The 20,059-nt window shown below is 37.5% G+C and overlaps 1 protein-coding gene across 5 annotated transcripts in view; it reads right to left on the bottom strand.

Moving 5' to 3' along the window:
* Sbno1 (strawberry notch homolog 1) overlaps positions 1–20,059 on the bottom strand; it is a 57,499-nt gene that overhangs the window by 36,410 nt on the left and 1,030 nt on the right. For 2 of the 5 annotated variants that reach the window (XM_015502421.2, XM_015502423.2), the window contains exons 2-5: positions 11,567–11,698; positions 10,881–10,985; positions 8,943–9,255; positions 3,363–3,463 (exon numbers count right to left, since the gene is read on the bottom strand). In XM_015502421.2, the coding sequence (XP_015357907.1) occupies positions 3,363–3,463; positions 8,943–9,255; positions 10,881–10,985; positions 11,567–11,698 (651 nt within the window). The remainder of the gene's footprint in view (positions 1–3,362; positions 3,464–8,942; positions 9,256–10,880; positions 10,986–11,566; positions 11,699–20,059) is intronic. The other 3 variants (XM_015502422.2, XM_048785509.1, XM_015502424.2) reach the window with 3 other exon arrangements.

Genomic DNA, 20,059 nt, shown 5'->3' with positions numbered 1-20,059 from the left:
TAAGAAACAAAGAATAAACCAAGACTGTCCCTGGTAAATCCAGGGAATGGACCAAATGTTACAGAGAAGGGAATGAAAAGGGAATGGGAAGATCCTGAACATGTCTTTCTTCACTACCAGTAAAACCATTAAACAGCTCCTTATTCCAGGAACAGCAGAGAAAATGTTGTGAAACTCAAGTGTATCAAGAAATCAGAGGGCTGGGGATGTGGCTCAAGCAGTAGCGCGCTCGCCTGGCATGCGTGCGGCCCGGGTTTGATCCTCAGCACCACATAAAGATGTTGTGTCCGCCGAAAACTAAAAAATAAATATTAAAAAATTTCTCTCTCTAAAAAAAAAAAGAAAAAAGAAATCAGAAAGGGCTAGGTTGTGGCTCAGTGGTAGAGCACTTGCCTCGGACATGTGAGGCTCTGGGTTGATCCTCAGCACCACATAAAAAGTAAACAAAGATATTGTGTCCATTTATAACTAAAAAAAATTTAGAAATATTTTTCAAAAGGGCTGGGGTTGTGGCTCTGCGGTAGAGCATTCGCCTTGCACTTGTGAGACCCTGGGTTCGATCCTCAGCACCACTAAAATTAAATAAATGAAATAAAAGTATTGTGTCCAGCTACAACTAAAAAATAAATCATAGCAAGGAGAAAGAGGCAGAAAACCTAGTCAGAAATTCTAGAGTAGAGAGATCCCTGAAAGGTAAGGCAGGTTTATTTCTCTCATTATTTGCCTAAACCTGGAGAATACGATGGCACAAAGATGCTCAGTGTGAAAAGGAAAAGGGGTGTGTGTACATGTGAGAGCACGTGGGGGACCCGCTAATCAATACTGACGGGATCCTGAGATTGAATCCAAAGTACTCCAAAAGTTCTTAGAATTACACCAAAATGAAACCTAATTTCAGAAACTGGAAACCAATGGGACTGGCAAGAAAAACAAAACTGATTCCCAATTCTGTTTTTTTTTTTTTTTTTTTTTTTTAATATTTGTTTTGGTTTTTGGTTTTTTTGGTACTGGGGATTGAGCTCAGGGGCACTCTACCATTAAGCCACATCCCCAACCCTATTTTGTATTTTATTTAGAGACAGAACCCCACTGAGTTGCTTAGCAACCTGCTTTGTTGAGACTGGCTTTGAACCTGCTATCCTCCTGCCTCAGCCAAGCTGCTGGGATTACAGGTGTGCAACACCACACCTGGCATCAGTCCCCTTAAAAAAAAAGTTTTAAATAGGTTGTCACTAAGTTTGGCCTTGTACTTATGATTCTTCTACCCCAGCCTCCTCAGTAGCTGATACTATAAGCATGCACAACTGCTGCTCACAGTTCAACACCATTTCTAAGCCAAGTGGTTGTGAAATGGCAACTAACAACAAGTTTTGGATCAAGGAGATAATGGGTTGAGGGAAACCATGACTCCTGGGCAATGCCTGCCAACACACAATGCAGACATTCACTACTCAACACTAGGCAAATTTTACTAGGCAAAGAACGCGGGCCTAGGGCTGTCAGATACACTGTTTTTCAAAAATCAGGATTTATGTGGCAGCAACAAATTCAAAATTACTCAAAATATTGTAAATGCCAAAGGGGAAAAAAAACTGTCACCTAGTTTTGGTTCACAGATTACCAATTTGCAATGTATTAAGTGTTTATTCACAAGTAGACTAACCCAGAACTTTTAGGATACTATAGGCAAACTGGTCATGGATTGTAATGGGAACATGAGTAATAAATATATCAAATGTCTCTAAAAGAATAATGCTTTGCTACTGTTATACTAAGTAAACTGGATGTTGCTAGTATGTGGTCTCCTGGTCCCTATTCAAAATCCAAGATACAGGTGCTGTGCAGTCTCCAACAGCCACCTCTCATTTTCTTTTTTTTTCTCTTTCCCCTTGCTCTTTTCAAATTCCCTCCTATAATTCTCCTAGGTTAGTCCCTCATTACCTCACTTTTAGATTACTAACCAGTCTTCAACCTGCCTCTCTCCCTACCCATCCTGAGTCACTAGCAGGCTTCTCCCTTTCCTCCAGTGGCTCCACCAAACTGATGTTCTTTAAGCTCAATTCAGGGCCCTCCATAGAACCTTCATCTTTCACTGTAAGTTCTTCCTGCAAATCATACCTCCTTCATAGGTAAAAAGCTTCATGGAGGTCTCACCTTTCTCCAAACTCATAATCTCTATTGTGAGGATCAAACTGTACATTCTGGTCAACCTATACTACTACTTAATTCAGGTGGTTGTCACATTTTATGTTTATGGGAGGGAGGGACATCAAATAACATTCTTCTTATAGAAATCCACTCCACTTACAACGTTATCCACAGAAAAGTTACTAAATATTTAAAAATCAATTGACCTAACACCTACCACATTTCTAATATAAAGAGAAAAGATTATCACAAATTATTCATATATAAATCATTATACATGGGAGGCTGAGTAAGGAGCATCACAGGTTCAAGGCCTGCTTGGGCAATTTAGTGTATCCCTATCTTGAAATTAAAATATATATTTTTAAATGTGCTACAGATACTGGGCCCAGTGGTGCACACCTGTAATCCCAGCAACTCAGGAGGCTGAGACAGAACGGCAAGTTCAAGGCAAGCTTCAGCAGCAACCTGGGGCCTAAGCAACTTAGAGAGATCCGGTCTCAAAAATATAAAAAAAATTTACAAAGGGCTGGGTATTCAACTCACTGATAAAGTACCCCTGGTTTAAATCCCCAGTTAAAAAAAAAAAAAAAACTAGGCTAGGGAGGCTGAGGCAGGAGGATGGTGAGTTCAAAGTTAGCCGCAGCAACAGGAAGGTGCTAAGCTACTCAGTGAGACTCTATCTTTGAATAAAATACAAAATAGGGCTGGGGATGTGGCTCAATTGTGAGTGCCCCTGAGTTCAAAACCTTACCCCCCTTACCCCCAAAACCCTGCAGCTCTGCAGATGTAGCTCAGTGACAAGAGTGCCTACCATTGCACTTATACTACCAAAAATAAAATAAAATCCTCAGTACTACCATAAATAAAATAAAAAAGAAATCATTATACAATCTGACAGCTCATTCAGGTTCAATCATAAAATGAACAGTTATCAAAGATATTTAACTCTACATTCTTTTTACGTTCTTTTTTCCTAATCAGGTAAAATTCATAACAAAAACCTGTCAAAGCTACGTGTAATATCAATTCCTATCAAACACATAATTTTATAAAATCATCCAGTTTGGTGATTTTATTTACTCTTATGAGGCTTAAGCTTCTCCCATATTTACGTAACACACTTCTCTGTTCAAATCCTCCTGAGAGTTGCTCTAAAGAACTTAAGTATACTTTCATACTACATAAAAACAGATAAACCTTTTGAAACTCACCAAGGTTGGGGAAAAACTTCTCATTTTCATGTCATTTATCCATATTCTTGCTACTTCTTTATTAGAAGACTCTTTCTTCACTGTACCATTACTTACATCAGCTGAGAGGGAGAATATATTCATATATTAGAACAAAATCTCAATTTCTTTTCCTAGTATACAAATTTAGATTTTTATCCATTTCATAAAGGACATCAATATGCCTATTGCTGAATTTAGTGTAAATGTGAAAACATTCCAAATTATTGTGTCTTTATGCAAGAATCAACTTTAGAAAACAAGTAGTTCAAAAGAAATCCACAGAGTGGTGTGGGGGCACACACCTGTAAACCCAGCTACCAGGGAAGCTGAGGTAAGAGTACCGCAAGTTCTAATTTGGTGGTTACTTACACTAATTTCTAAAAGAATGATTATTATTTGTAGAAGAAAAATCATTTTGGGAACTCCTTATTTCACTCTTGCCCCTGGAATAAAGATCCACACAATGACTGAACCCTTTCTTCTATATCAGCGGTTTTCAAAATATTTTTAAATATAGCACCCCAGAACCCAAATCAGTTAAACCTAAACTATTTAACTGAATGGGTTTATGGAGTAGGGTGGGGCCAAAGACTGTGTAACCAACCTCTAATATCCCTGAAGCACCTCTAGTATGAAGGAGTTTTGATATTACAGTGTGAAAATCACCGCTCTTGAGAGAAGGCAGGCTGGGGTTGTGGCTCAGCGGTACAGCGCCCGCCTAGCACGGGCGAGGCCTTGGGTTCAACCGTCAGCACCACATAAAAATAGATAAATTAATTAAAGATATTGTATCCAACTACAACCAAAAAATAGATATTAAAAAAAAAAAAAAAGAGAGAGAGAATGCCAGTAAGTTTGATTAGCATCTATCTATTCTACCAAAGATTGGGAGTATTTGGGAAGTTTACCACTTGGGAGTCTAAAATAAGTAGATGTAATAAAAGTCTTAAAAAATATTAAAAAGGAGGAAACTGAAACAGTTGAAAAACTCTGGAAAAAACAGTGATCATTTCAAAATTTTAAGACTAGAACTCAAGGGCTGGTGTTGTAGCTCAGTGGTAGAGCACTTGCCTAGCATGTGTGAGGCACTGGGTTTGATACTCACCGCAGCATACAAATACATGAATAAAGAAAAAAAATAGTAGATCTCAAGTGAGATCAGAACCCAAATGTCTAAGAGCCCCAAAAGGGGCAATACTGCACAATAAAAATGGAACATGTGTCACGCTCATTGGCACATGCCTGTAATCCCAACGGCTCATGAGGCTGAGGCAGAAGGATTATGAGTTCAAAGCCAGCCTCAGCAAAAGCAAGGCGCTAAGCAACTCAGTGTGACTCTGTCTCTAAATAAAATACAAAGGGCTGGGGTTGTACCTCAATTGGTAAAGCATTTGCCTTGAATGTGTGAGGCACTGGGTTAGATTCTCAGTACCATATAAAACCAAATGTGTCTGTCTACAACTAAAAAAAAAAAATACTTAAAAAGGACAAATATTAAATAAAATACAAAATAGGGCTGGGGATGTGGCTCAGTGGTTGAGTGCCCCGAGTTCAATACCTGATACCAAAAAAAAAAAAAGTGGAACACGCAAAATCATCGTGTCTACCATGTTTACACTTTCAATGTCCTTCCCATCAGGAAAAAGATGATCCTTTCCTACAAACCTTTTTCTTCAGCATTCACTTACCATCTTTCTTTATTTAGTCCTATTCTAGTTTGTTAAGTTTTTCAGGATTACATGCAAGGATGATCTTGATTTGCAGGCTTTCATCTTTTAAAAATTACTACATTGTGGGAGAACTTATACCAGATGTTACTCAGCAAGCTCCAATTTATTCTGTTTTTCTCTTCAAACTCTCTTCCCAATGGCATACATCCTATCTTTGAGTTACAAGGGCATAAGCTAATTTGAAAACTAGGATACTCAGGGAACACCTCATATAAAAGGGGCAGGCTTCCTCATTAAACCCAAAGACCTGACTCAAAAGTGGCTTCCACTAACTGCTGACCACCTCAAAATCCCCAGGAGCCATCTAGATGCTGCCTGAACTTTGGCCCTATCAGGCCACCATCCTAAAATCCATGGCAGGAAAGGAAAACCAGTACTGAGACAATTAAAATTATTTCCCAAGTATCCTTTAGCTGTTGGGATATAGGTGGTTGGGTATAGTTAGATCAAAATGATGATGCAATGGTATGGACCCAAACTTAAAAGATTACATGAAAATTTTAATTACCTCAACACAGAGATAAAATTAATTCTACATTATCCTAGAAACACTTCTTAATGATTTTTCAGAAAGCCCTCGCCCTCTACTTAATAAACACATGAACATTACAATTTCCAAGCTATCAATTCTGCCACAAACATGTACTGTTCATAGCTCCAACAAACAGAATAAAGTTCTTTGGAAGGAGAAACTGTCCACTTGAAATCTATCATCTTAGACTGGGGTTGTAGCTCAGCAGTAGAATGCTTGCCTAACCATGGGTTCTTCACCCAACACCATGCAAAAATAAATAAAATAAAAATCACCACCTAATTTGAAAAGCCTAATGAAATGCTATGTATATACTAGTGAAAATCATCAGGAACATGTCTTAACAGCTCACATTTTATCTTCCTACTATCCCCTTCATTCCCGTAAAATTGACCAAAAAAAAAAAAAAAGCTATGAACACCCATGTGTGCTGAAACTATAAAAATAGTGGCCAGCACAGGTTATAGCTGAAGTCAGAGTATCTCCAACGGTGCGCACCAGAGGACTATTATAAAACAGGACTCAACACTGGGGGACTTTTATATAACAAAGATTCAAGACAATCTTTAACCCAATGGAGGAGGGAAGGCAAGTCTCTCCCTCTTACAGGTTAACTTTTTATTTTTTAGTCTCTTAAAAATATACTGCTAGGACTGGAGTTGTGGCTCAGTGATAGAGCACTTGCCTAGCACAGGTGAAGCACTGCGTTTGATTCTCAGCATCACTTACAAATAAATAAATAAAGGCATTATGTCTACAACTTAAAATACATTACAATGCCAAAGTTTGAAATTGTAATAATAAAAAAAAAGACACATTATTCTATTTTACCCTTAAAAATTACCTTGGCACACTTACTGGAAGCTTCCTCTGACCACTCCATTTGAAACTTATTTCCTCCTACCCACACACACATTTTCACTTTTCTCCATGGTTCTAGTTACTCTGATATACTATGTAATTAATTTTTTTAAACTACCTGTCTTTCCCACTAGAAAGCAAACTCCTTTTTTTTTTTTTTTTTTAAGAGAGAGAGAATTTTAATATTTATTTTTTAGTTATCGGCAGACACAACATCTTTGTTTGTATGTGGTGCTGAGGATCGAACCCGGGCCGCACGCATGCCAGGCGAGCGCGCTACCGCTTGAGCCACATCCCCAGCCCCGAAACTCCTTGAGTACAGAGTTTTCAGTTGTTTTTTTTCCCCCCTAGTTATAGACTCAAAATTCCAGAAGAGTGCCTGGCACCTAATACACATTCAAATATTTGCTGAATGAATGAGCAATAAAAGACACTAGAAATAAGAATAACTATAAAACTGACATTCCTTATGTATTTTTTTAAAATTTATTTACAAACAAATTCCTTAAAAAGGTGTGGGTCAAGTCATTATTGAGGGGCTGGGTTTGTAGCTCAGTGGTAGAGCGCTTGCCTAGCACAAGTGAGTCCCAGGGTTTGAGCCTCAGCACCACATAAAAACAAAATAGTTGTAGAGATTACCTACAACTATAAACAAATTTAAAAAAAAATCATTGTTGAGTCTTTCCCACTTATATTTAGAACCTGTTCTTTTTTTTTTAATATTTATTTTTTAGTTTTCAATGGACACAATATTTTTATGTGGTGCTGAGGATCGAACCCAGGCGAGCACGCTCCCACTTGAGCCACATCCCCAGCCGTGAACCTGTTCTTAATTTGAACATTATAATGGATATGGTTGCACAACTCTATGAACATACTAAAATCCACTAAATTGTATACTCTGAAAGAATAAATGAGCCATGTTGGAATGCCTCTAATCCCAGAAACTGAGGAAGGCAAGTCAGAAGGATCTGACTGAAGTCAGTCTCAGTAATATAGCAAAATCCTGTCTCAAAATAGAAAATAAAATGCTGGGGATATAGCCTAACATGTGTGAGGCCCAGGAATTGATTCTCAGCATTGCAAAATATGTCAATAAATTCATTTATTCATTAAATAAAATAAAGGGCTGGGAATATGGCTGGGTGGCAGAGCACTCCTGGGTTCAATCCCCTGTACTGCAATCAATCAATCAATAAATAAATGGCTATTTATCTGAACTATATGTCTCTCAAAAAAAAAATGAAAAAAAAAATATTATGGGTGCTCATTCTTCAAAGAAAATATAACAATTTTATATTGAAAGTGTATTACTGAACAGGTGTGATGGCACATACCTATAATCCCAGGGACTCGGGCAGCTAATGCAGAAAGATCACAAGTTGGGAGACCAGCCTCAGCAACTTAACAAGACCTTATCTCTAAAAATAAAAAACGCTGGAGAGGGGCTGGGATTGTGGCTCGGAGGTAGAACGCTCGCCTAGCATGCTTAAGGTACTAAGTTCGATCCTCAGCACCACATAAATGTAAAATAAAGATATTGTGTCCACTTAAAAATAAAAAATATATATATTAAAAAGGGGGGGCAGAGATGTAGCTTAGTGGTAAAGCGCCCCCTGGGTTCAATCTCCATATCCAAAAAAAAAAAAAAAAAAAGTGTATTAATGAATCAGAGTACTTAAGACAACTACCCACAAGCGATGAAGCCAAGACAGATAAAATCATAAACCATGTAAGTTTAGAGTATCTAAGTATCTAGCCAGACGTGTGATGGTGTATGCCTCTAATCCCAGCAACTTAGGAGACTGAGGCAGGAGGATCCCAAGTTCAAAGCCACACTCAGCAACTTAGGGAGGTCCTAAGCAATTTAGTGAGACCCTATCTCAAAAGGGGTGATGGTGGAGAGGACTGGAAATGTGGTTCAGTGCTTAGGTGGCCCTTGGTTCAATTCCCAATACCAACCCTCCTTCCAAAGAAAAGCATGCTACCTCAAGTATGGTCCAAAGACCACCAATAAAACATCTCTGGAGAACTTAGAAATGCAGAATCTTGGGCCTCATTCTAAATCAGGCTCTGCTCTTGAACAAGATTCCCAAGTGATTCATTCATAGGCACAAAGTGTAAGAAGCAATGATTTATGGATTAAGAAAAATGTTATGTTAATAGTTATTCAAAATATAAAAACAAGATGATCTCATGATATTAATGTAGCTATTTGATAATTTCATACACTTCACTGTAGAGTTACCTGCTCTACCTCAGCCTCCAAATGTTTGCTTCCCTTGGATTTCGAATGTTACAAGCATACAGAGCAAGGCAGATAATGCCTCTTTCATGCCCTGTTCTTTTGAGACCCAAGTAAATCCTTAGAAAAAACAAAACATTTTGACATAGCTTACCCAAGACAGAAAATGATACTGCTGTAAACAGACTTACTAGCTGCTGTTGCAACTGGCTGAGCAATATTTGCAGGTGGTTTCAGTTTCATAAGTTCATTAAGACTATTATTTTTGAGTAGATCCTTCAGTTGAACCTGCTCTTTGGAAGGTGCAGAAGTCATGGCATTTCGTACTACTGGTGCTGAGACGGAAGGGCGTGTATTTGCAGTAGTCTGGATAAACTTTGTTAGAGTGATGGTCTGCCGATTGGTTGTAACAGGTGGTGTTTTAGTCATTACAATTGTAGATCCCAAGGTTGGAAGCTGATTTATTTGATTCAACACAAACGTTGTAGTAGATGGAGGCTGCTGCTTAGGAAGGAAAATAAAACACTTAAATACTGACAATATTTTCTTCTCTAACAGTCTTTACCTATAAACATGATAAAGCACTTCATTTCTAACTTAAGGTTAGCTATAAATTACCAAGTTAAAACATAGCACTTTGAGGAAAAGAAGGTATGGTAGTAAGGTGACATTTTATATAAATATCAAGGACAGAAAACATAAAAAGAAGTTATTCCAAGCAAACCATGATATACAATAATTCCAAATAATATAGTTAGTAACAGAAAAGATTCCTAATGCCAGCACTGCCCCAACTAGGTAGATAACCTTAGGCAAATCACTTAAACCACTGGAGGTGTGGGTTCTCTTGCAGCCCATTTTCCATTTTTAACATTCTATGATCCCTGTTCAATGATTCATTATATAAGCTACACTATTATTTAGAACTTAAAATAACAAAAGCAACTGAACCAGGTAAACTGCAAACACTGGTGATAATGTAGGTGCTAGTGAGCCTAACACAAAACCACTGTTTTATTTTTATTAGATGGTAAGGTGGAGTGGAAATAAACCCAAAAAAGGGGGGGATGCAAATCTGAAGATCCTTTATCTATTACCATTAGTACAATTGAGATAGTTTTAAATGTCTTTCCTCCTCAAACTATTTGTCCATGAGTCTTTAAATAAAAATCTTCCTCTGGATTACAATTTATTACTTTTTTCTGTGGGAGGGAGGGAGTCCTGGGGATTGAACTCAGGAGCACTTGACCACTGAACCACATCCCCAGCCCTATTTTGTATTTTATTTATAGACAAAGTCTCACTAAGTTGCTTAGTGCCTCACTTTTGCTGAAGCTGGCTTTCAACTCAAAATCCTCCTGCCTCAGCCTCCTGAGCCACTGGGATTACAGGCATGTAATACAACTCAATGACAATACAAATTTATCAGATGTTAACAGTTGGTCCAATAACATTTTATCAGTAGGTGTCAGTTAATAATTTCTGTGCTTAAAGTAATGTTGGAAGAACTCTATAAGTAAAGCATAATTACAGCTGGGCTTGTGTCATACACCCAGCAACTTGGGAGGCTGAGGCAGGAGGATTGCAAATTCAAAGCCAGCATCAGCAACTTAGAATTTTTCTCAAAACAAAACAACAACAAAAAAAGGGGCTCAGAATGTGACTCAGTGATTAAGCACTCCTGGGTTCAATCCCAAGTACAAAAAACAAAAAAAGGCTGGGGAGTAGGGGAAGGCAGACTAGGGATGTAACTCAGAGACAGAATTTTGTTAAATTCAATCCCCAGATTCCCCCCCAACACAAAAACATAACAATCTCATGAAAATTATAATAAGAATGGATAGAAACTGAAATAAACAAACAAAAATGAAAATAATGAGATAATGTACATTTCATCCTTATTTCATCAGTTTTAAATGGTTTGCAATAAATTTTTTTTCTAATTACCATTGATCAACACAAGTGACAAGAATCAAAAGTTTTTAAAAAGCAGGAGATAAGAGTAGGATATTGGGTGAGTATTAAAAAAGGAGAACTGGTGAAATAAAAACACTCCATACTCAAAAGGCAATTTTCTTGCTACAATCCTCAAGTATTTTAGAATAATGCCAAATCTGGACAATTCTTACCCTCACATTTAACAGTGCGGGAGTAGGTACCGTCTCTGATTCTTGTTTAACAGGAACTGCTGCTTCCGTCTCCAAACCTAGTTCTAATGCACTAAGTGGCACCGACTGGAGAGAAAACACATCAGAGAAAGAAACAGGAGGACAGCAGTAAACTCTGTTTCAAGAACAAGAGTTGCATTTAACAAAAAGAAAAAAGTGTGTGTGTGTGTGTGTGTGTGTGGTGTGAGACTCAGTGGTAAAGCTTGCCTAGCATAAAAAACCCTGGGTTTGAATCCCAGGGGTGGGAGTCAAGCTTTACGTAAAAATATGAAATCACTAATACCATGTATTGCAAAGCTATTTTTGCAGGCATAAAAACTCCACTAATATTAGAATCTTATTTTTTTATTTCAGAGAATGGACATAGAGAAGACCCAGAAAAATGTCCCTATATAACTACAAAGACAACCATAAAGGAGATTAATGATACTCCCTCAAAAACTCAATAAATTCATCTCTTATGTTTATAAATATATAATACCATATCTTGGTTTTCATTGCAAATATTTTCTACCTTATGAAGACAAATACTCAACAGAAAAATACATGTATACTTAAAATTAAAAATTTAATAGTATCTATTTCTATAAGTGAAAACTACAAATTAAGAAAAAATTCTACTCTTTTAACAGGCTTAAAAAACTTACCTGCTGAACTGGAGTGGTAGGCGTTGGAGTTGCAAGCCCTGCATCTCCACCATCAATATCAAAGAGGTCATTTGGACTGATTCCACTCTCACTCAAAGCAGCAAGCAGTAAATCTTGCCCTGGTTCCACCATCTTTAGGACAAAATATTAAATAGTAACATAAAAAAACATTAACATTTCTCCAAATATAAATAATCCATCATTCAATATTTATGAAGAACCTGATATATGTCAGGAAATGAGAAAAATAAGAATAAGTCTTCAATTCCAGAAAGCTCAGACTGAAATGGAAAGGATAGAAAAGTATGTCAATCACAGCAAGAATATGTCTACAAAACTCCATGGGGTTGGGGGGAGCTGGGGTTGTGGCTCAGTGGTAGAGCACTTGCCTCCCACATGTGAGGTACTGGCACACATAAAAATAAATATATTGGGGCTGGGGATGTGGCTCAAGCGGTAGCGCGCTCGCCTGGCATGCGTGCAGCCCGGGTTCAATCCTCAGCACCACATACAAACAAAGATGTTGTGTCCGCCGAAAACTAAAATTCTCTCTCCCCCGCCCCTGTCTTTAAAAAAAAAAAAAATAGATTTATGTAATATATATATGTAATGTTAAAATATATATATGTTAAAATAAATAGAATTTTAAAAATAAATATAGTGTGTCCATCTACAACTATATGTATATATACATACAACTGTATGTATATATATAAATATATATAAAAATCCACGTGGGGCCATGTGCATGGTGCACCCCTGAAATCTCAGCAGCTTAGGAGACTGAGGCAGGAGGACTTCATGTTCAAAACCAGCCTCAGCAAAAGCAAGGCAAGTGAGACCCTGTCTATAAATAAAATACAAAATAGGGCTGGGGATGTGGCTCAGTAGTTTAGTGCCCCTGAGTTCAATCCCCAGTAAACAAAAACAAAAAAGGGGTTGACCATGGGATCAGAGAAAGAAAAAGTGAACTTTGCCTAGTTAGAGAGATGACAAAGATAATAGAGACCTAGTCTCAAGGAGGAAATCACCATGTGGACAAGACTCTCTGAACATCATGAAGGGATGACAGAATTTGGCTGGGAATGTAGAAGCCTTGCCTAGTATGACCAAGGCCCTGGGTTCAATCTCCAACAACACATACACACACACATACAAAAAAAAACAAAAAAAACTTATATCACCCACAGTACTATCCACCATTCTAGAAGGTTCACTTAATCCTGTGGGTAATACAGGTAACTAAAAGAGCTTTTCAGATGGATGACCACTTGAGACAGTAGACTTGCGATTTAGAAAGATTACTCAAAACCAGTGGGGAAGCAAATATAGAGAAGAATCAGACTAAGATCAGAAGCAGGAAGACATATTGGAAAACTGCTACAGCAGACCAAGAGAGAGATGATAGATCTGAATTGCGGGGAGAGGAGAGAATATTCCAGGACAATTAGGAGAAATAATACATCAGACTTAAATATAAACTCAGAATGACTGAGAGAATATAACACATTCCAGAGAAATTAAGAATTAACAGACAATTAAGAATTAAGCCATAAAACAGGGGTGGTATCTCACAACTGTAATCCCAGGGGCTTGGGAGGCTGAGGCAGGAGGATAGCAAGTTCAAAACCAGCCTCGGCAAAAGCGGGCTGCTAAGGAACTCAGTGAGACCCTGTCTCTAAATACAATACAAAATAGAGCTGAGAATGTGGCTCAGTGGCCATGTGTCCCCAAATTCAATCCCAGAACTCTCACTATCACTCCCTCAAAAAAGTTAAGCCATGAGAAAATGAAAACATAAAAGTTAAGACAGGATGGGGCTAGGATTGTGGCTCAGCAGTAGATCGCTCGTCTACATCTACGAGGCCCTGGGTTCAATTCTCAGCACCACAAAAAATAAAATAAATACAATAAAGATATTGTGCCCAGTTACAACTAAAAAAATAAATATTAAAAAAAAAAAAGTTGAGCCAGGAAATTTTAAGGACAAGTTATGTGAAGTGTTATTTGGGTTTTGTGTTTTTGTTTTTGCAGTAAACAAAGTGGTTAATTTAGGAGTGGTTAATTTAGGAGTAAACAAGTTCAATTTAAGTTGGGGTTTTTCAAAATATAATGATCTCAGGAGCCAGAAGAAAGCATTCTTCCTCCAAGATGGATTTCCCATCTTAAAGAGAAGGGAAACAAAACAGTGTATTCTCAGTTTCAACTTTTCTCAATCTATCTGAAATAACCAATTTATATATATAAACATGAAAAATCTGACTATACTTGTTTTTCTCAAAAAAATTGGGGGTGTAGTTCAATACCAGCCTAGCAAGCACTAGGCCCAGGCCCTGGGTTCAATCCACAGCACCACCAAAAATAGAACCCAAAACAGACTTTGCCAACAATATACAGAGAAAGAAAAAGAAGTGTAGGAAAGAAAAAACATTTTGAGCAGGAAAGAGCAAGATAAGGAAACTGACAGTGACCAAGTATGTTCCACAAACCTGATACAATGTCAGGCTCCTCATATACATTACCATCAGTAAACTCACAACCACCCTGAATAAAATAGGTAATTTAATTTTTACCACTGAAACTGAAGTTCAGAAAGCTTAAATTACCTAAATTCACTCAACAGGGAGTGGTAGAAGATTAAAATCTACATAGTTTAAACTCTTAAAGGCCATGGGTCTTCTTTTTTAATATTTATTTTTTAGTTTTCGGTGGACACAACATCTTTATTTTATTTTATTTTTAATGTGGTGCTGAAGATCGAACCCAGCGCCCCAAGCATGCCAGGCAAGCGCGCCACCCACTTGAGCCACATCCCCAGCCCTCATGGGTCTTCTTTCCAATGAGTAAAGCTGATGTTAATAACCTAAGAAGTTTCAATACCTTATTTTGGAATAAATGCCAGACTGAGATTGAAACTGAAGCGGGGCTGGGTGGAGGGCCACTTGCCAATAATCCTAGCTACACAGGAGGCTGAGGCAGGAGGATTTCAAATTCTAGGCCAGCCTCAGCAATTTAGCAAGAACCTGTTGCAAAAAATAAAAAAGGGCTGGAGACATAGTTCAGTGGTAGAGTACCTCTATGTTCAATACCTAGCACCAAGAAAAACAAAAACAAAAAAATCCTGAAGGGGCAAGGAATAAAGTACTAGACAGTAAGATGAAAATAATATGAGGAAATGGCTGGGGAGGCTAAGGCAGAAGAATCGCGAGTTCAAAGTCAGCATCGGCAATGGTGAGGCACTGAGCAAATCAGTGAGACCCCATCTCTAACTAAAACACAAAATAGGGACTGGGATGTGGCTCAGTGGTCAAATGCCCCTGAGTTCAATCCTCATCCCCCCCCACAAAAAAAAGAATACGAAGGAATGGATGACAGGGACACAAAAAAAGGAGAAATGTCCCAATATTCATTTACAATAAAATTTATCCATTTTTCTAATATAAACATATTTGATCATGCTTTACAATTATCCTAGTACATGGTACCTAGAGCTCTAAACTAATGCTTTAAAAACATTTTTTTAACCCACATTGGTTCATTAGAACCAATGATCTGTGGGAACAGGGTGTCTTGGGCCACAAGCTATGCTTTTTTTTTTTTTTTTTTGGTACTGGGGACTGAACCCAGGGGTGCTTTACCACTGAGCTATATCCCCAGCCCTTTCTATTTTTTACTTAGAGACAGGGTCCTGCTAAAGTTGCTGAAGCTAGCCTTGAACTTGCAGTTCTCCAGAGTTGCTGGTATTACATACAGAGTTGCATCACCACACTCTTTGCTATGGTTAATCTTGACTCAAGAGTAATAAAACTGGGCTGGGGTTGTGGCTCAGAGGTAGAGCGCTCGCCTCACACGTGCGAGACCCTGGGTTCAATCCTCAGCACCACATACAAAAATAAACAAGTGAAATAAAGGTGTTGTGTCCAACTACAACTAAAAAAAAAAAAAAAAAAAGAGTAATAAAACTTCAGAAACTATCAAAATATTATCTATTTTTTGTAAAATTAGAAATCATTGGTTTACATTTGAAACAAAAGAACGTTTTTATTTTTTTAAGAAACACGGTCTTAGCTGAGTGTAGTGGCATACACCTGTAATCCCAGGGGCTCAGGAGGCTGAGACAGAAGGATTGTGAGTTAAAAGCCAGCCTCAGCAAAAGCAAGGCACTAAGTAAGAAACTCAGTGAGACCCTATCTTTAAATAAAATACAAAAAAGGGCTGGGGACATGGCTCAGTGGTTGAGTGCCCCTGAGTTCAATCCCCAGTACCCCTGTCCAGCAAAAAAGAGACAGGGTCTTGCTATGTTTCCCAGGCTGTTCCCAAACTCCTGGGCTCATGCCATCCTCTTGCCTTAGCCTATTCACCACACCCCAAAGTACTGTTTTAAGGCAGCAAATTCTAAACTACAGACCACAGAGCCCTTGTAGTTCAATAGATTCATTAATCAATCATACCAAGTCCTGTGTATTTATACTCAAAGTATAGAAATACCATTTATTAATGAAATATAAATTCACTAAAAAATGTTATAGCTTTTTGAAATGTATTTTCTTAACAATGAGCATTAAAAGTACAAAACTATCATCATGGAAGGGAATTGTGGGGAGAGATTTTGATGCTCATTAAAGACAGCAACATTTATAAATAACACTCAGTGATCAGCTCAGAATTCACTCAGAGGAATCACAATCTTGCTGTTTCAAATGTATTCAAATACTAGAACAGGTTGTACCTCATAAATATAAAAAATTTTTACACATCAAATAAATAACAATTTGAGACTCTTGGAGTAGTGACCATGTCTGTAAAAGACATTATTTTGCACAAGCTAACAGTGAAAAAGTTCCTAATGTAATATGCATCCTATACAAAAATGGAACCTAAGAATCCATTCTCTCAGCCAACTGGACACAAATTATTTTTTCTTGGGGTGAAGAAGAAAAAGAAGCAAAGCATACTCCAATTCTCTAACGCTATTAAAGAAAACTCTGAAATTTAATCATATTTCTAATTCTGAAACTATTATAAACACATGCAATTTCAGTTCTCAAGCAGATAGAGCCCTTAAAAACTTATAGTAGCCCATCTCGTTTTGTAAATAAGTAAGACTTACTCCTGGGAAGGAAAACATTTTCACTTAGAATCCACAAAGTATAATATAAATGCTAAATACTGTTAGATGTTAAGAAAATCACATTAGTATGTTTAAAAAGAAGTTCACAGACCTCAGGTGATACTTACCATGCAGCAACCTAACCCCCAAATTATCACAAACAATAAAAAACTGTTTCAACGTTTATCATAAGTGTATGTGAAAACATCGCTTATTTCAAAATAGTACGCCTATGAAAATTTCTATGATGAATAAGAAACAAACACCTTTGGCAGGAAGAGAATACTGAGGAACAATACCAATCAGAAGACAGAAAGGAGACAGTTCCCATTGAGAATATAAATACTGAAACGGGACAAGGTTTTTTTCATTGAAACCTAAAGAGGATCCTTATGGCTCTAAGCAGATACAAGGGATACATATCTGTAAGACAAGAGCACAACACAGAGGTTGAGGACTGTAGGGTCAGACATCATCCACTAATGGTATAATGGTCAAGTAATAACCTCCTGACTCAGTTTCCTTATCTTAAAAGGCAAATAAAAACAGAACTTCCCTTCTGGAACTATTGTATTGAATAATGAATGTGATGCTACCTACAGTAAATATTTGCTACTAGTTACTATCATTTTGACAAACTTGAGTATTATGATAAAAAAAAAAAAGTTTTGGTTTGTTGGAACTGAGGATGGAACCCAGGGGCACTCTTCCACTGAGCTACATCCCCAGCCCTTTTTGTTTTTATTTATTTTTGCATTACTGGGATTGAACCCAGGGGAACTTTACCACTAAACTATATACCCATCCCTTCTTAATTTTATTTTGAAACTTAGGGTTTCCTAAATTTTCCAAGCTGGCTTAATACTTGTGATCCTCCTGCCTTGGCCTCTCAGTTACTGAGATTATAGGCATGCACCATCATAATCTGTATTTTTCAACACCTACTAATGAACACTGCTCAATAAAATATCCCCCACTGCAAAACCTGTAGAAATATATTCATAAGAGTATGTAAATTATATGAAGTTTAAAAATGCTTTAACAAAAATGCAGGAAAGAATCAGAGAGAGAGGAAAAGTGACAGGACTCTCTCCATCACCACTTGCTCAAATTCAGATGGTTTTGATACTTACTGTATATTTGGGTTTTTCTCTTTTAATCAAGATAACCCTTGAGTATCCCTTGTCACAGGTGAGAAATCAGACTTAGAAAGATGAAATAATATAATAAGTTAACAACTATACAAGCTTGGAAAATTACAAAACCCAGGAGGTCTAATACCACACTTCTCCAAGTTCCTGCCCTTCCAACCCAATATCCCCAGGTTACGCATTTAAGCAATCAACCAACCGAGAATCAAAAATTCTTGGAAAAAAATTCTTCATGTCCTCAACTGTAGACTCCCCCCACCACCCAGTGTTGCATAACAAACCCAAGGTCTTGGACATGCTAGGCAAGTGCTCCACCACTGAGCTACACCCCCAGACCAACACGCAGACTTTTTTCTTGTCATTTCTCAAACAATTATTTATATACCATTTACATTGTATTAAGTATTATAAGTAATCTAAACATGATTTAAAATATAACGGAGAATGTGCAAAAGTTACAAGCAAATCTGATAACATTTTGTAATCTCTTTTGGGGGTTGCAGAACTCATCTCCCAAAAATATCCAAGGGACAAGAGTACCATATTTTCAGTGACAGTTAATGAGTTTTCAAATCGATGGCTAGCATACTTACCCATTTAATAATAGAACAGAAAATTATCACAGAGAAACGTTATTTTGTGAAATATTTGTTATTTGTGTATACACATATACACTAGTTCACAATATAAAACATTTCTTACTGCAGATGTAATACAAATATTTGTAAATCACCACTCTAATTTGTTGCCTCTCAAGAAACAAGTTAGTTTAATGGGTTTTACACTATATCTTACTAATATAAAACACAGTTCCTGCTCTTCAAGAGCCTTTCCACGACAGAAAAATTCAGTGATATACCAAGATTACTTTTTTTTTTTTTTTTTGGTACTAGGGATTGAACCGTGGTGCTTTACCACTGAACTACATCACAAGTTATTTTCATTTTTTGAGACAGAGTCTCACTAGATTGCTGGGGCCACCCTGGACAACTTAGGGAGACCCTCTCTCAAAATAAAAAGGACTAGAAATGTAATTCAGTAATAGAACACCTCTGGGTTCAATCCCCAGTGGGGGGGAGTGGGACAGATGAGTCAATCTGTCAATTAGCTTATAAAAAAGATGATTACAAAAAGTTTAGGATTACATCATTTTGTTATTGATTGGCTACTTAATGTGAAAGCAATTTCTTTCAAAAACTATCTTTACACCAACTTTAGGCAGGCAAAGCATGGGATCCCAAAGAGACTAATGTTTGCTCTAAGTTCCATTCAATGAAATCAGACCTGAGTGTTCTTGTTCTTCACAGGTGGCAAGTCTCAACTCAAAACTCTAAGAAATGCAATAAAATATCTGTGGATGAAGTCTTTTGAAGCAAATCACTTCTAAGAGCATGAAAAGAAATCTCCATGCAGCCCATTTTTAAATAACAATTTCAGCAAAGCTCTGGAAACATATATTGCCTAGTATTAACAGCATTCAAGGAATGAATAATAAACAACTACTTAGGCTCTCCTTTTTAATACTTCTCCAGTAACTAAAATTAAGTTTTAATTAAAACTTAAGGGAGTTGCATGGAATAAAGATTGGGAGCTAAGTAGAAGCCAAAGAAAAGATGTCTTCTGTCAGGAAAATTTTAGAAACAATTCTTTACAAGATGAAAGCACGTCTGTTCCTTGCAAAATTAACGTCCTACTCCAATGACCAGTAGCAAATTCTGCATTTCATCCCAGAAATTCTGTATAAGCTATCTTTTGTGCAATGATATGGTTTTTCCCACTAATTATGAAAATCAATTCTTGATCACTGGAAAATACGGGGGAAAACAGAATCCATCTGCAAGTGCTAAGTTGATTCCAGCTGGGGCACTTAAGAATTTGACAGCTTGCTGGACCCCCTTGCCCGGCACTTTAGTATTCTTTCATCCCAAATTCAGGCTGTCTGGAGAATATGAAACATATAACTTAACATAAACTGCTCACATGAACTTTTAAAGGTCAAAGGGGACCAGATTTTAACCTTCCCTCAACACGTGTTCAGCACAAACTTCCGGGTGCGGTTACAATTGGCTGCGCAATTCAATGGATAAAAACGTTGCTTTATTTGACTCTCCTTTTCTCGCCGGTTCTTTTCCCACGTTTCTCAACCAGCGACTCCCAAAAACAAAAGCCTCCCACAGTAAACGGACCACGCACATAAATAGAGCTTGTCTGTGCGAGGATCAAGTTAGTGGT

The sequence above is a fragment of the Marmota marmota genome, unplaced genomic scaffold (genome assembly GCF_001458135.2).
Source record: "Marmota marmota marmota unplaced genomic scaffold, marMar, whole genome shotgun sequence".
NCBI classification, from domain to species: domain Eukaryota; kingdom Metazoa; phylum Chordata; class Mammalia; order Rodentia; family Sciuridae; genus Marmota; species Marmota marmota.
The sequence above is the reverse complement of the archived record's forward strand: the minus strand, read 5'-3'. Positions and strand labels throughout refer to the sequence as shown.